Source organism: Nanorana parkeri, unplaced genomic scaffold (assembly GCF_000935625.1).
Source record: "Nanorana parkeri isolate BGI_ZX_2015 unplaced genomic scaffold, ASM93562v1 scaffold691, whole genome shotgun sequence".
In the NCBI taxonomy this organism is placed as follows: Eukaryota; Metazoa; Chordata; class Amphibia; order Anura; family Dicroglossidae; genus Nanorana; species Nanorana parkeri.
Genome location: NW_017306959.1, coordinates 644,493 through 662,409, shown reverse-complemented (window position 1 = coordinate 662,409; position 17,917 = coordinate 644,493). Strand labels below are relative to the sequence as shown.

Sequence of the window (17,917 nt, the reverse complement as noted above, 5' to 3'; positions counted from 1 at the left end):
CAGAAGTAAAAATTATATAAAATAACAGTAAATAAAGTGGTTCATGTTAAAAAAAAAAGGGTAAAACAAAACTAATCAAAAACCCTTATACTTTCCCTTTAAATATTTCTGAAGTCAAACCTGTTTGCCTATTGTGGCCTGTATTTTAAAGTAGGGGTGGGGGGGGTTTTATTGCAGGGGGTATAACAATTGTATGTAACTATTCTTTTACTTTTACAGGTGACTGATATAGCAGATGCAATGATACTAAAACAACTGTTTGAAAACCTGTTTCGAAATGGAGTAGTTGTTGTATCAACATCTAACAGACCACCAGAAGGTAATAGAATTTAATGAGATCTTATATGAAGATAATATGGGGATGATTTAAAAATCATCTTCCTAGCTATACGTGCTGTTCGTATGGCATTCCCGCCACTAGATGGAGCATAGGAAAATTATAAATCATCCCCATGTGTCTATAAAAAATGCTGGGTGTTGAAGTGTACTTTCATAGTGCGTTATCCTATGCGCAGTTGGTGCTGTATTTTTATATACACTGCCTGTCCCCCCAAAAAAGTCACCACCTGCATATAGCTAAGCAAATAGGTCACAACCTTCCACTGCATAATAGGTCTAAGTTCAGCAACATTATGTCCTCAAAAAAGAGGTCAGCTGCCTACCGGAATATACTGAATGACCAGGTTTTTCTATCAATGGATTTTTTCTTCCCCGATGGCACGGGCATATATCACTATGACAATGCCGGCGTTTATCAGGTTCAAATCATGAAAGAGTGGTTCAGTCAGCATGAGACATCATTGTCACCAAAATTCAGACTTTAACCCCATTGAGAATCTTTGAGATGAGCTGGAGAAGACTTTACACAGTGGTCCGACTCTCCCATCAGCACTACCTGGGGCGATAGTGATGGCTGTCAGTGTGAGGCCCTCTCCCTCCATAGTATATAAAGCCTGAATTGATAGATGTAAGTAATCAATGCCAGACAATGTTTATATGGTGAGACTGGCTTTAACAATCACGAATACTATATCCTTTACTATAGATCTAATCTGGGGATCACACATATATGCCCTTACGCCCGCCCAGGTGTTTGGTTCTCTGGTATGGCATGAATAGTTGAGTTTAGATATTTGGTTCTCTGGTATGGCACGAATAGTTGAGTTTAGATATTGAACAATGTTCTACTCCAAGGACATGTATACATGTACTTACCATAATGGATTTCTGTAAAATAAGCAAATATTTGATACGATTTTGGATGGATTTCATTGATGTTGTATATCTGCAGCTTTTGCTTAGTTTGCTCCTGATGAGGCGGAACTGTACGTGAAATGCATTGAGCAGAGTAATATCCCTCTGAATATCTCCCTACAAAACACGCCAATCAAGATGATATGTGAATATATGAATATTTGGGACATGTGAATAGAATGTTGGGATGTATATAAGGAGGAGATACTCTAAGTGTGACAAAAGACTAATCATTTTACAATAGATTTCTATGTGGATTTTATACTCTTCTTTTTTTTTTTTTTTTTAATTGATAGTTTTTTTCAATAAATTGATGTTTTAATACTCTTATTGGTCCTTTGGGTGCCTAAAAAGTCTGTCCTTTGTATGTTTTTTCCATGTAAGCATCATCACTACAAGATCTTGGTGAAAAATGAATGCCACTCTGGACGGAAATAAACAATGCAAATGCATGCCGTAGTCAAAGCTAAAGGCAGTCTAATAAAATATAAGAGTGTGTACACTTTTTTTCTGAACAGCCAGTGTAGTTGAAAATTTTGTGGAAAAATGTGTAACAAGAACCCAAAGATCAGTCCATCTAATCCTTATGTTCCAGTTTAATGTAGATACTGGTAGCTAAATCATACATTTGTAAAGCAAAGTAGCAGTTTTACTTTAAGGTGCTGCATATACTTACCTTTCCTTTTCTTCAACACTGTTCTGGTAGTGAAGATAGACAGGCCTGTGTGTTCTGAATCTCTCCAGTCACTGAGGACTCCCCATTTTACAGTATTTATCCAAAGACCAAGCACCAATGCTGTCACATGAGAGATGCATGCATGCTCTTTCATACTCGTATGTATTGAGTAATTTATTTACTCTTGGCAGCTGAATGGGGAGGTGGGGAGGAAAGGTGAATATATGTTGCAGGATGGGAGCATTAAATTGACACTAAGAGTTAAATCTTAACAATGCATTCAAGTGCCTTACCTTTTAACAAAATGTATCTTATTTGTGTATCTGTAGATCCTCAAATCCTCTCTGAATTCGTGCTGACACCATTCTTATTTCTTACCACTGCTCCAAGCTCGCTCACGTGGTAGACTACATCCCAATGCTAATTAGTAGGATATTGTAGTCCATCACAGTGGCTAGCTTGGAGTGGTGACTACTTTACAACACACACAGGAATATGGGGAAGAAATGTAGCCACCCTCCAGAAGGAAGGACCATGTCAGTATGAATTGAGAGATGATTTGAGGATCTACAGCTGAGTGATTTACAAATAAGCTACATTTGTATTAATAGTCAAGGTACTTGAATGCATTTTTGAGATTTAACTCCTGAGTTTAGTATAACTTTAAGGCCTGGTTCACACCTGGGCGTTTTACAGCGCGTAGAGACGCGCTGTAAAACGCTCATCATGTGAAAACCAATAATTGCCTGTGGGCATGGTTCCCACCTGGGCGTATTTCAGCACGTAGGAACGCGCTGAAAAATGCCCTACGCCCAAAGAAGTACAGGAGCTTCGTATTCATTAGGCTACAGCCAGATAGCCCTCGTAAACGCGTTTTGTCGCGCGTTTCTTTTACCACAAATTGCGGTGCAAACGCACATATTACGTACGCCCAGGTGTGAACCCAGCCTAAGGCTAACCTGTTTACTTGCACAGCATGCACAAAACTTTAAAACTGTGCAATAAATGGACAGATATGCAACCAAAAATGCTCACTGCCCAGTGACTGAGAAAATATAGGCTAATATATTTTGCTAAAGATAACAAAATATTACAGGTATTAAGATGTCTGCACTTCTGGCAACTAGTATGATGTTTCTCTTTAAATTACCAACACTCAACTCTGGTGCACATTGTAATAGTCCAGGCCCCTTAAAGTGTATTTTCACTTTTGCAGTCAAATTTGAGAAAAAAACTCTCTACATGTTTGTTTATGTGATCCCATTCACACAGCATCATGAAAAATAAGCCTTCTTGGCATGAAGAGGTAAAGTTAGGAACTGGAGACCTGAAAATGTAATAAAGTTCACAAGTGAATTCAACCAGTGGCCTACCAACAGCCACAGCGGCCCATGCAGCTGCTATGGGGCCTAGGGGTGGAATAGGGCCCCAATAAGGATTGCAGAAGTTGCTGCTGACACTGACATTAATAATCAAGAAGAGCTGTCATCAGATGCATAGGGGGGACTAGGCAGGCAGCTCTCCTGCTACCTGACTTTAATATCATTGACTGCTGGGGGACCCCATCAAAATTTTGCTATGGGGCCCCATAATCTCTGGTTACGCCCCTGAATTCAACCTACTACAATATGACTTTTACTAAAATATGAGTCTTGGGCGTGCCTACTATTAAAGTGAACCTGTACTTTATCTATCTCTCTCTCTCTCTCTCTCTCCTCTCTCTCTCTCTCTCTCTCTCTCCCTCTCCAGTCTCATGTATTTCTTTATTCTGAAAAAAAAATCCTTTACTGGAGAAGCTGTCCTTGCTTGGGTTTTTGAGATAAGGTCTTTAATGTAGAGGTTTCAGTATAAGCATTTAGTTCTCAGAGAATCTCAGTATTCTAAGATTCAAACACTCTGTCTTCACTGACAGTGTTTAGCTGCTCCAGTTTAGAAAACATAGTCAGAAGAGAGCAAGTTACCATGTAGTGAACCCTGCTCTCTCTTAGTGTTCATTAAACAATAGGATTTGCATTGGCGCTGTATGAAAACAGCAAAGTTTAAGTTTTACAAGTTCTTTCTATTCTCAAAGAAAGACTTTGAGAACCTTACAGATAACATTTTTGAAAGTGCGAGTTCGGAGAAGAATGGTGTACTTCATTACCTTGCTAATTAGCATCATATTTAAATAAGAGTAAAAAATACCCTCTTCAGTGTAATCATTACAGTCTTTTTTTCTTAAGTGTCATAACAGCTATACCCTCTTGTACATGAATATTTCCTCAATTTTTTTCTTAAAAAAAAAACTTTAACTCATTGAATTCAGCAAGTTCATACAATTTACATGCACATTAGACAGTTGCATTCAATCTTTATATTCTAAACCAGGAATATTGTATAGGATATGGCCATTTGTAAATTCCCTACTAACTGAAGGTGTAAATCTAACTACTTATCAGCCTTACTTTATACATAACATTATTTAATTCTGTTAAAACTGATTGCCTATATCTTAAAGGAAAAGTGTATGCAATGATCACATATTAAGTATTATTGCTGTGTTTACATTAAAGTATTTTTGAAATGACTCAAATTTTACATGCTTGCTCTTTTATATTTGTGTTAAGTTATTATGGATAGAGATTTGTAGATTAGGCAGTAGGTTCTTGGTAGCTCAATGCAATCAGCCTCTGCTTAGCAACTGTAGAGTGCATAGTTTTTGCTAATTTACAGATTTGCATTGAGAGAAGGAACAGTAAAGAAAAGCCATTGCCAGGCAGGAAGCAGTACCTGCATATGTAATATGCACATATGGTTTTCCCCATATCCATATATAAATTCAACTTACACTTATAAATGTGCATATAAACTAACACGTTGATTATATCATTTACACCATTCATATCTTTTTTTCGCTTTTATAGCTAAAAATACTAAAATGTGAAAAGTAACCTTTTTTTAGTGTAACAATAAATATGTACACAGCATCCTCCAAACACAATGGACAGTTGTGCAGCAGTATGACTAGATTTATAGACATGCAGGTGTAGCGCCCTGTGGACCCCCAAAGGGCAGAGAGGGCTGACATTTCACTCTCAGGGGCAGATCCTTAGCCAGTGAAGGGATGTGTGATCAAGAAAGCTGGATGCCAGTCACTTTAAGTGCCTTTTTTAAATGCTTTATTACAGAACATCAACTTGGAGAGAGGGTACAGGCTGACACTTGCTAATAGAGCAACAGCTAAACAGGGACAGGCATGAGATCTTCTATAACAGAGACACCAAACTTGCTCCTGAGGTCCATATCAGCACCAGGCACCTCCAGTAGCCTTCCAGCTTCTCTGGTTCTCTTTTTCAATCAGTTACTGACCCCTCCAGGGTCTACAGGCTTGAGGCCTAGTTAGCTTTTCCAACCTTAAACATCACACCCCCAGGCTAAGCCCGGGGGTTGACTGGAACTAAGCACATGGCAATCCCCTAAGTATATACTGTATGCACTCCGTCAGGATGCACCACTGGTCATGAAACTCCCAGTGATTGGCTGGTGAGACACAAGACACTTAAAATGTTCTCTCATTGGCTGCCCCACTCTGCAGCAGGGTCACGACCCTCTCAGGTAGGTACAATCAATAACCGAATAACCTCGAATTAACTAGATAATAACCAACTATGAATTAGCTAGACTGATTATAGTACTAGCACAGCTAAATTTCTAGTAGCCACTCTACAGAAGGTTTTAGGGGCTGCACATGTATTTCTGTGCGACTCATTTTCTTAGCTAATAACAATTATGTTTTTCAGATCTCTATAAAAATGGACTTCAGAGGGCTAATTTTGTTCCATTTATTGCTGTCCTAAAGGTAAGTGATGTCATATGTTTAATATATTTTTCTGAAGAGATGATTATTAAATGTTTGTCTGAGAAGCAAGCAGACGCATTATACCACCATCTGGTTTTGGGTGCTTTTAAATTCAATGTCCAGATGGGTGTATGATGTGTTCAAGTTGACAGGCATCAAATACTGCATTTTCCGTTCGAATGCATGCAGCTGCATTTGAATGGAAAATTCAGCGTTTGACAAAAAAATTGCATTTGACCTCCTTTCCCTGCAATTCAAACGCACCTTAATGGAACATGCTACGCCCAAAGAAATGCAACACAGGGCAGGTCAAAGGAAGCCTTTGAAATGTCATGTGTAATTCTTCATTAAAGTCAAAAGGATTTTGCTGACTTTGTTCCCAGTACACGTCACATGATGGAAAAAATGCCTGTCGACACATCCCCTAAAGAACCCAATAGAAGGGTTTAAAATACAATAGAAAATATTTTATATTTGTAAAGAAAGAATAAATTGGCAAAAAAAATACTGTTATTTTATTTTGACCAATGTAAATTAGGAAATATTGTTTTTTTTCGTTTACAAGATTTGAAAATATTGCTTTTCATTCAAAGTATGGCTCTGAAGGTAGAAATATGGCAGCTATTATTGCTAATCTGGTTTTAAATGTGCAGGTTTCAGGATTGTTATTGTGATCCTGGTTTTTCAGTATCTGGTGACTCACCGACCTAGAACAAGTATGTAGTATAGGAGTTCAGCCTTCTTAGACTTTACTGTTGGTATTCTTGTTCCAGGTTAATGAATTAATAAGTAGTAACGTTAAGAGTGGCAGTTGCAGTTATATTTCCATCCTCGCTGGTTCCCTTCAATACCCCCACGAAAGTAAGTAGATATTTAAAAAGGAACTGAAGACATGGAGAACTTAGTCAGAAAAAGAATCCCTGATAAAGGAATTCCCAAAGGAATTTACCTTGTGCCATGCCTGTCCCAAGCACCACAGTGTTGTCTGACTTTCCTGCCTGCAGCAGCGGTTGCCAGGTTTGAATTCCTCTTCCTGTTGCTTATTCTGTGCATGTGCAGATCAATGAAAATGGAAGCCCAGGACTGAAGCTATTCAGCTACTTCCCTGGAGCTTTGTTGACAAGAGCACGATATAGTAAAGTCCTCATACCAGCATATCACTAATGCAATGCATAAAGGTACAGGGCGCAGGTGTGATCTGTTATGTCTGCACTGCTTGAATAAAAGATTTCTCTGCTAGTTTTTTTCAAGAAAAGAAACAAAACACGTGAATGGCTCAGCTCGCGGTATACTGAGACGGGGACGGATCCCGACATTACTGTCGAGATCCACCCAGCTGCGTGTTTGACAGCTGTTCCCGCCCCGTCCGTTCCTCCAGTCAGCGCTGGAGAATCGGGGAGGGGGGGAATCCCTGCAGGGAGCCGTGAGTGACAGTCACGGCTCTCTGCAGGGGCATGATCGAGAAGTGAGTGAGCGACAGTATGTGTTCGCTCACTTCCCGATCTATTGAGCCGACCTGTGACAGTTTCATTGTCACACGTCGGCTCGAACTATGAGGTTGAGTGAACATCACTCACCTCATAGTTCACCTTTTAATCTGCTGATGTTTTGCTTTTCTTGTTAGCTTCCTCCCCCTCATCAATATGTAATTACTTAAAAAAAAAAAAAAGTTTTACATTTTCATTAAATACCCTGTTTAAGACACAATGATATAATCATTGGGTCTCTGTTCTTCTCTATGCAATGCAAGTGGATTATAGCTGGTGGGATGGGCTGGCAGAGTGTTGCAGCTTCCCTAAGGCCTTGTTCACACCATGCAAATGCCTGGAACGCACTAAAAGCCCATTTTAAACTTAAAAAAAAAATGTTTTTTTTAAAGCCAAAAACACGTAAAAAACGCATCTAAAAGACTAGCGTGCGTGTGCAGAAACCTGACCGGATCTGCTCTGCATTTGGTGTGAACATGGCCTTAAACATCACAGCACCCTGCATTGTTACATCCTGATGCAAGAAATGGGCTGGCTCTTGGGAGGAGTAATGCACATCAAAACATCGTAGGTGGATGTCATTCTTGAGGAGTGGTTCTTCCTAAGCAGACTGCATGTTCTTGCTGACAGTCCTATGTATTCCCCACATGTGATGCTGAGCCTCCATGACTGAAAGAACTGAAATCCAGTGAATGAAAGGGCTAGAGGATGCTGGACTTCCTACAGCCAGGAAACAAGGGAGGCTCTATCTGACTTACTGAAGCTTCTAATGCACACTAGCAGCTCCGATCTTCTGAGAATTTTCCAACCTGCTTCTTCGATCAGCTGATCGAGGGACTCTGGGCAGAAGGGTGCCTACAGCAGGAGCCACTGTGCAAATTTGGGCCAGTTCATCAGGAACAGGCCAAAATGTGTACAGTGTGTACCCTACTTAAGGCTGGAGTTCAGTTTTAAAGTAAGCTGGATCTGAAGTGACTAACCCGTGCATTGGCACTTCAGCTGGGAAGCTAGACTCTGCTTTTGGGATCCCAAAATTCCAATATTTGTCACACATTAAGGCAGAAACCACAAGTCTAGTGAAGTATCACTGGTCTAGATAAGACTATATGAAAAATCTGTAATTGTCTAGGGAGCTAAAAATAATAAATAAATAAAAGTTCTACTCAGCCAAACCCTGATCCTGGCTATGTGTTGTGGTGCACTGCGGTAGGGGCTTGGAATATTATTGGTGATGCAGGAAGCAGAGAAAGATAGGGGAAGTTACAGAGCACAAGCTTTAGGGCCCGTTCACACCAGATGCAGTGCGTTCCGGCCCGATTCTGGCAAGAACGCACTGCCTTGCATTGCGACCGGCTCACTTTTTTCTAGTGCAGGAGGGGACGTGGCGGGCCATTGAAGTGAATGGCACCATAGCCACACCCTCTGGCCGTACGGGATCACAAGGCACTATTTTGATCGCACCAGACCGCAGGCATAATGTGCCTTGCGATCCCCTGCGGCCGATCGCATTGCGGCCGGAGGGCGTAGCTACAGTGCCATTCACTTCAATGGCAAACCACGCCCCCTCCTGCCCCACAAAAAAGTGAGCTGGCCAGAACGCACTGCATCTGGTGTGAATGGGCCCTTAGGATGTACACCCCTACTGACCTGCTGATGAGAGTATGTGCTTATTCTGCTGGAAATTGCACAGATTAGGGTCAATTAAGTGAACTGTGTGACTTCAGGAAAGTTGCTGTGTTTACAGGATAGTATTCGTAGTTTTAAAGTGACATTAAATTTAGGAGTTAAACCTTAAAAATACATTAAATTACCTTAAAGGATAATTAAACCCTCTGTGTTTTTGCATGTATCTACTGCTAGCAAGCAGTAGATATATGCAAAAACATAAAAAAAACAAGTTACCAGAAAGGTTAAAACTTGCCTGTGTCTCCGACGAGCGCTTCCGTCCAAAGGTCTGAAGATTCTCGGGCAGGAGCATGCGCAGTAGAGATCTTAGGCCGGGAGTTCCTGTGTTTGCTGTAAAGTAGCCACCGCTCCAAGATAACTCCTGTGATGGACTACAATCTCAATACAAATTAGTAAAGTAAACATGAGATTGTAGTCCATCACAGGAGCGAGCTTGGAGTGGTGGCCACTTTACAACACACACAGGGAGCATGGGGAAGAAAAGTAGCCACCCTCCAGAAGGAAGGACAGTATCGGCACCAATTCAGAGATGATTTGAGGATCTACAGCTGAGTGACACACAAATAAACTATGTTTTCGTTAATAGTTAATGTAATTGAATGCATTTTTAAGGTGTACCTCCTGAGTTTAATGTCCCTTTTAATTGTGGTCTGTGTCTCCTCTGGGGTAACTCACCTTCTCTGTTTGTCTTGGTGGCCATTGTTATCGGAATGCAAAGTAAAAAATCCAGCATTACTTGTTGATCTTATTGAATTTGTCTATCTACAAACATGATGAAATTTGTTGGTACACTTCCACAAAAAGAACCCAATTTTCTCTGAAATTATTTGAATCTGACTAAAAGTAATTGACATCCAACATTGTTTATTCCATACTTAATAACATTTTTGATTCAACAAAATGTTAAATAATAGAATAAAAATTGCATGGATAATTGTTAGTGGCCCTGGGACCATTGGTTGCTACTTACAAATACAGACTAGATGATTTCTTTGTGACTAGTAAAATCCAACTTTAACAGTACTTACTTTTACTCCTGCTTGGTAAAATTGGCAACCGTTGCACTGCGGGGTTTTGTTTTGCCTTTCGCTGGAAAAAAAAAAGCAGCAAGAGTTGTATGAGGCTGATCTTGATAGACATCAGCCTTTTTGCAACCGTATTAACTATGTAACTCAGAGAGAGGCTCTTAAGGCTGCATGTCTTTCTGAATCCTTTCTGCCATTGTTTTGCCACCTGTTTTAAAAACACAGGTCATGACTGGGTATTTTCTCATCCTTCTGTGCGCTCGTTGATGAAAATTGTTCTCAGATTAGTGCATCATAAAGCATTGGTAGACCACCGCCCTTTAGTAAGATGAATAGCCAAATACCCATTCAGATCGATGTTGTAACATCTAAGAGCTGTCGCTTCTACAATGCGATGACTTCCTTTACTAAGCATCTGACTTATATCAAATTGTTATTAAGTGTGTAAGCAATAATCTAATGCCTTTGAATATAAATCATATAATATGTAAACATTTGGGAATTATTCTTCAATAAAATAACAAGTAATGATTTTCATTTCCTAGCCTTTAGGGATCTCTGTTGCATGATACTGTTTGTAAAAAAAACAGGATGAATGCTAAAAACAAAATGCATCGTATGTTTTGTTTTTTTTCTTATAAAAATGATCCTCAGATACCTATACTTGAACCATGCAATTTAAAGGTAAAGTTCACATTTTCAAAAGTAATAATAAATGTACAAATGATTATAAAAGAAAAATGTGCATTTATTTATTTATTTTTGCATTAGAGCCAGCAAAGCATTGTGATCCTTGAAAACTCATCTCTTCAGGGAAGCCTATCCCACCTCAACATAATAACTGTCCTTTTCTTCTTCCATTAACTCATCCCACATAATTATTACCTTTTGTATCATGTGCCCATCCTACTAGATTGTAAGCTCTCAAGAGTAGGGCCCTCTTAACCCTGCTGTACTGAAATTGTATTGTAACTGTACTGTCTCCCTACATTTTGTAAAGCGATTCGCAAACTGTTGGCGCTATATAAATTTTGTATAATAATAATAATTGCAAATGCAATCAGTGGATCGCGGGTACAATGCTCTGGCTCCTGCAGACTCTTCCTCCCATCCCTGTCCATACTGAGGTATAGACATTCAGTAGAGGGAGGAAGTGTCAATGGGCTACAAGTGAGGGGACTTCACTGCACTGATATTCCATTGAGAACTACAAATTCCTCTGCCGCAGTAGTAGTTTCTCCATTCACGCATCCTATGATGTGGCTTTGTAGGCAGAGCCACGCCCAGCCGAGACAGATTTGAAAAATAGCAGCAGTCCAATACCCACACTTCTCGGAGATGGAAATTCCATTCACTTTGCAACAATTTTGTCTAATTTTCTGCTGTGGCTCCGGAACAGGAAACTTGGGGAAATCTCCCCAGTGACACACAAGACAGCAAAAAATACATCATTAGGGTTCTAACCCTTCCCTTTTCTATTTAAAGCTAAAAAAAACAAGGTGTTTGCTTTTATATGCACTTCTTTCATTTATTCACTTTATAATGAAGACCAAACAGAGTAAATGAAAAATGTGTGGTGTTTACTAGCCTCCATAGAAAAGGAACTTTCATATAAGGCCTGGCTCACACCTAGGCATCTTTGAGCAGTTGGAAAAGCGCTTTTAAACGCCCAACACAAGAAATCCCATGATTTTCAATGGCTCCTGTTGACACCTGAGCAGCAAAAGGCCAGCAAGAAAACGCCAAATGCCTGAAAAGGTACATGAGCTTCTTTGGGCAGTTAACAGCGTGTTTTTGCCCCTTAGACTTCTATGGAAACACCGGAAAACAGGCGGTAGAAGCATGTTGCACATTTCCGTGCTCGCTTAAACGCGCATCCGTCCATTGCCCACAATGTTTCATAAGCTACCAGTCAAAAGGCGCATCTTCATGTACAAACACGCATCAAAATGTACAAGCGCGCAAACGATGCCACCTAGTTTTGAACCTGGCCTTACTGTTTATGCCTCCAACAAATGTCTGAGTGGTCACAGGAGAAATACAATGAATGGTGCTTAGAAAATGGTATTCCCTGCACTACCTCTTCATTCATGGTACCATAAGAGAGATTCTTTGCAGCCATGTCTCTGAATATAGAATTTTGTGAACAGAATATTGGCCTTCATAATCTTTTGCTTGTTGACAGACTTTGCTTGTTATTGTGCTAAGATATATAGCATTCATAAGTCCGTTTAACTCTTAAAGGGTACTTTGGAACACATTTTTTCCCTCCAGTTAATGGTAATCACTTGCCAGAAAGGACTGTTAGCCAGTTAAAAGGACCTTTTGAAGTTTTTTTGTATCACAAGCCATCCCGGAGGTCTGCAGAGAGGCTCCTTAATCCAATAAACATTTCTTTGAGAATATGAATAGAAAGCCAAGGGAGAAGCTACAACAAGAGTGTGTTGAGGGTCATTTTAACCAGTTGTTTTACCGTGGGATTTTCCATATATTACCAATGAATTCATGCTCATATTAAGTAATGGTCATAGAAGGATAATGTGTTTACCTGGACAAACTTAATATTTGCAGTATACAAGAAGCCAGCACTATTGAAATGATGCGATGTTATACAGAATGGACAGGCCATGCAAAGGCTGTGAGAATTTCACATAGCTAATAGATCTGGCCAAAGCTGGTCCTACAAGGAATAGATAATTAGATGTAATTAGGGTGTATGAATTGTTGTCTCTTTGACCTCAGCTTGAATCATTTTGGAAGTAAAAACTGCTCGTGGTGTAAATGCTTTGATGTATGAAGAGTCATTGTGGTTTGGCAGTATAAAGGCAGTGTTTTATTCTTTTTACATAATGGCAGCAGTGCATAAAGAGTGAATGAGCATTGCAACCCCCAAATCTGCTCAGCAGCAAGGAACTCTTAGCTTTCTCCAAATAGAATGCAAGAAAAGTGTTCTTTCTTTCTTTCTTTCTTTCTTTCTTTGTTTTCTTGAACTTACAGGTAACGAGAGAAGGAATGTAAACGAAGTAGGGAATCCTTTACTGATAGGCTTTATTTTCACATGTTCTGCTGTTAACACTGGAGCTTAATGTTTTTTTAAGGCATTTGGCAAAAAATGGCAGATTTGTGCATTGTACACACAGAAAAGTTGCACTTACTGAGGATAATGTGGTTTTGCAGACCTTATTGGTTACTGAACTGAGCATATTTATAAAGCAGTGTATGTGACTATTACCAAGCATTCAGTGGTGGTAAAGCAGTCACTGTCATTTAAAACACAGGCACCAGGAAATTTCATCTGCGTTAGATGTTCAGTAAATGTCATATTCACTGCTTTATAAATATTCCCAAAAGTGTATAAAAACCCATATACATTTCTCTTCATTCCCGTTGGTCTGTTAAATATACAGTTCTTTGTTAAATTTGCATGATAAGTGCAAATAAATACCTGTTGATCAGCTAGCATCATTGACAGTTCTCACTGTGGACTGCAGAACACTCCCCTATGCTATGAAGAAGAGGAGAGGGGATGGTGTTCTGTAGTCCTGTCCTAGGACAGCGTTTCTCAAACTTTTTTTTTTTAGTCATGGCACCCTTTAAACCCATTAGTGACTGAGGCCTTTTCTTCGTTTTCTGTACCCCTGATATAATCCACATTTTAGTCCTGAAAAATACTTCAACCCCCCACACATATATTTTCTGAAAGCCAAGACCCTGTAGAATAAAATGTTGACAGTTTAAAAATGTTATGTTTCACGATATTATCAAACCTCAAAATTTAGTGAAAAATGCCCTTAAATGCCCTAAAACACAATTAAATACCCTTTTGTTTATAGAATATAGAAGATGAGGTTACAATGAGTACATAGATACCCAACATGCCCAGGTTACAAAAGTGTGTGCGTCCGTGAAACTGCGACAAAATTCAGTACCCCAAAAAGTCCATAGATGGCAGTCGGCTTTACAATTGTAAACAGAGTCCTGGCTTCTTTAACCGCCGGGAGTCTTTTTAAATGGGCTCGGTGCCAGTGACGTACTATGGATGTCACTGGTCACTAAGGGGTTAAAAGTATGCCCAAAAAAAACACCTAAAGTGTCCAAAAAACCCCCCACCAAAATCCATACCAGACCCTTATCCCAGAATAGGAGTCTGGTATAGATTTTAAGGGGGGACACAACACAAAACCATAACAACAAAAAAACCTTCACATTAGAGCTTCCCCTTTCACATCAGAATCCCCATGAATGGACAATAATGAGGAGGGATGGGTGATTACTGTTTAAGTTGCATCTCTCCCTTTCTTCAGTGCTTGGAAGCTCAGGATTGTGTAGGAGATGATGGGCTGCAAGGTAAGATTATTATACTTTGCAGCAGCCTTCTGCACATAACTCCCAGCTTTTTAAAGTGATATTAAAGTCAAAAAGATTTTAAGCTATTTCAAATGCTGATTAAATCACTTACAATGGATGCTGCTCTTTGATGTTTAATAGTTTTAGTTTTCTGCAGAATCAGTTGGTCCCTAGAGCACTGGTCCTGGTATCATGTTTTAGGGTGGCTCCCATCCTTGCAAGGTCCTATGGAGCCACCCTTGTCTGTGCTAGTAACCTGTGTATGTCTCCATAAACACACAGGTACAGCAGGGCAAGACAATCAACTCCCTGCTCCTCCTTCCTTCTCCCTTCTGCAAGCGAGTAGATGGCCAGCTTCTGGAGACTGCACTGTCTCTTGTGATCTTGTACTGGACAGGAAGTTCAGAGAAGCTGAGTAGAGAAGGTTGGAACCAATTGAAACACGATGACTGTAAGTGATTGGACAAAAATGTAAAGAAATGCTTTTCTTGGCAATGTATATATGTTTGATCGGGATTCTTTATTGAAAAAAACATTGAGAGTGTAATACTACTTTAATGATAATTTACACACCCAGTGTGGTGTGTATTTGATCACTTTACCCGGAGTGTGGCTTTAGGGATTTGGCGCACAGGCTCCTGTACAAATGAAAGCCCCTACCCTCTGATATTTCCATCCTGACACCATAGTAGTTTTTTGCTTGTACTAACTTGAAGTATTCAACAGTTGAATACAGTAAAAAAAAAAAAAAAAAATTACATAGCTAGCTGCACCTTATGTTTGACATATTTCTATTAAAATTAAGTAGCATTTGTTCATAAGTCACACTGAACAATGTTTGAAAGAGTCAGAGTATTACAGCAAATAGGATAATTGCAGATGATTGTGCTTCAGATATGGGTCACATACAGGCACTGCTGTAACACAGCACAGACCAGCACAAGAAAGATTCCCTTTTCTGTAGGGAAATTCTTCCAGAAACTATTTACAGCTAATACTTGCATGAAGGTTAGAAAGGTTGATGAAGTGATACCAAGTTCTCTAGATGTCAGAATGTAATTACCGCTGATTCATAAAACTGTCGCAGAGAAGACCTGCAGTTTATTAATCTACTGATCAGTAGACAAGCTGACAAATAAAGAACACATCGTTTTAAGTCTTGTTGCTTTTGAATGATTGCCAATTACCCCTGAGGTCATGACCAATTCCTACCTGGATTCATTGACATTATTTATTGAAGAGGGGGGAGGTTCTAGCATAGCATATAATAGTAAGACACAGAATATGTCGGTGTGTAATTTTGAGGGTTTTCTTTTTTTAGTTAGGGAATGCCTTGCCATCAGTAATTAACTCCATTCATTTTTTTTTTTTTAATTCAATCAGTCATCATCATCTTATAGAGTTTATACCATTAGTGTACCTGAACACAGAATACACATAATTTGAGGGCGTAAATTTGATTCTGTGATTTGGACTGTGGAGGTCTTGTGTTAAGCCTTAATGTTTAACTGGGTTTTATTTATAATTGTGGGTAATTTTGAATTTGTGTAAGTGGAAAAAGTTTACAGGAGCAGCGACATGAGCATAGCCTTTAAATAATGCCATTCAGATGAAACATACGTACAGTGTTGGTTTTTGTGCCAATGTTTTTCGTTTTCAGTGTTCTATCAAAACTCTTTGTTATATGAGAGGCTTTAGCTGATGTCATATCCCTTTATAGGCCTTTTAGCATGATTAAGAATCATCAGTGTTTGCTTTCTGAGGGAGCAGGGGTTATAAAAAAAAATTCTGGTTTATATTAAAGGCCTATGGCCCACTTTAGCATGTTTAGTTCTGTTCCTGAGCATTAATAATATGATTTGGCTTCATCTCAAGTTTCCAGGCAAATATGACTATTTCTTCACAGAGACCTCAGTATCTTCTAAAATCATAAATTCACCCATCATTCAAATGATAAGCTCTTTAAAGTTTTTATAAACCCCTCATTGTGCTCTTGCTGTTGTTTTTAGCTTTGTTTATCATAATATATTAAATTTTGTCTTGCAGACTTACTGCAACACTGTTCGGCTAGACTCTGGTATAGACTATCGGAAACGGGTACTCGCTGCAGCTGGTAAAATATTCTTCCTGTAAGTATAACTTTCTTCTATTCCTTGCATTATATTTGTTTGGTAAATGTTTATGGTTTGTAATACTGTATATAAGCAGTCCCTCCAATATAGGTTATTGCCAACAGATGAATTAGGACCTTTGTTCACTTCAAACGGGTTTTGCATTCCCATACAAATCTATTAGAGTGCAAAACCCGCTTGTAGCAGGTCTAATGCAGGTCAGGAGGAGATCAACTGCAGGTCAAATGCACCTGTCAAAGTTCTAAACAATCACAGATGCATCCCAAAATGATGCTATCGACACAAGGCAAAAGCCCATCTACACAAGCCCTTAAGACAGCTGTTAGTTTAATTGCTCCATTTGGGATATATTTATGGTGCATGTCTTTGTTTACGTTTCAAATCTAACATGCGAATATTTATCACTTTTCTCATTTTAAATGTGTCTTAAAATCAATGTGCCCATTAAAGAGGTGCCAGCAATAAATTGCAGGTATATCGTTGTATTTACATGATGCTTAGTTGTCATTGAAGGGGCCTAATGTGCGACAAGATTTTTTTTTTATTTATTCAGTTATACCACAGCCAGTCTGCAAAAGCCATGAGCTTGTTTTAATTAAAAGTGATCAGCAGATGTGTAGTAGTAACTAAAAAATAAACAAAATCCCTGGCTCACCTCTGTTGCTGGCCCTGTACCCTCTTGTTCCTGGTGTCGCTATAATAGAGCTCTGATGTGTTCATAAGGTGGGCTCTGATGTGTTCATAAGGTGTGTGCTGTGAAAGTGAAAATAAAAAAAATAAAAAATTAAAATAAATACATTTAATATTATTTAATATTTGAATAAATACATTTTAATGAAAATGTTCATAGAAAAAAATTATTAACACAGCATACCCATGCACACATAATAGGGATATGCAGATACATAAAAGTCCCCTAGCAAGCTGCACCTGTTGTGAATTTTAGGAGTATAATAGACGTGAAATGTTTTTCATTCCTTAAGGTCTTACGGTTAAACGCAACTTTAAATGAACATGCATTTGTCATTTAGTAAAGTATGTCCCAAGTCAATTTTTTTTGGGTAAAAGTGTTAAGATCCCTTTCACCTTCTCAATTTGTTTTGGCAAGCATTGTCAGGTGGATAGGAAAATGATGAGCAATCCATTAGGGATGCTCTGATACCAACTACTATACTCGGTACAAGTACATGTACAGATACTTTTCGAGCTCCATGACTAGACTAGAGAAAAATTCAAAGTTACAGGTCTAAGTATAAACCTGTATGTTTGTACAGCGATAATACACCTAATTTCTAAACTATAAAAAAGTTGTGGTAGTATACCAAAAACCTAAATTTTTTTAAGACAGCACAGTTAACTATTCAGTGATTTTCTTGTTCGTTAGGTGTGATGTTTCTTGTTTTTGCCATTGTACTGAAAGTTGTAGATTTACTTTAAAGTGTATCTAACCCCCCCCCCAAATGTTAATTATT

General features: G+C 39.0%; 1 protein-coding gene across 1 annotated transcript in view; it reads left to right on the top strand.

The window, feature by feature from the left end:
- LACE1 (lactation elevated 1) overlaps positions 1-17,917 on the top strand; it is a 74,727-nt gene that overhangs the window by 36,855 nt on the left and 19,955 nt on the right. The window contains exons 6-8 of the mRNA XM_018563741.1: positions 220-319; positions 5,710-5,768; positions 16,360-16,442. Of these exons, the coding sequence (XP_018419243.1) occupies positions 220-319; positions 5,710-5,768; positions 16,360-16,442 (242 nt within the window). The remainder of the gene's footprint in view (positions 1-219; positions 320-5,709; positions 5,769-16,359; positions 16,443-17,917) is intronic.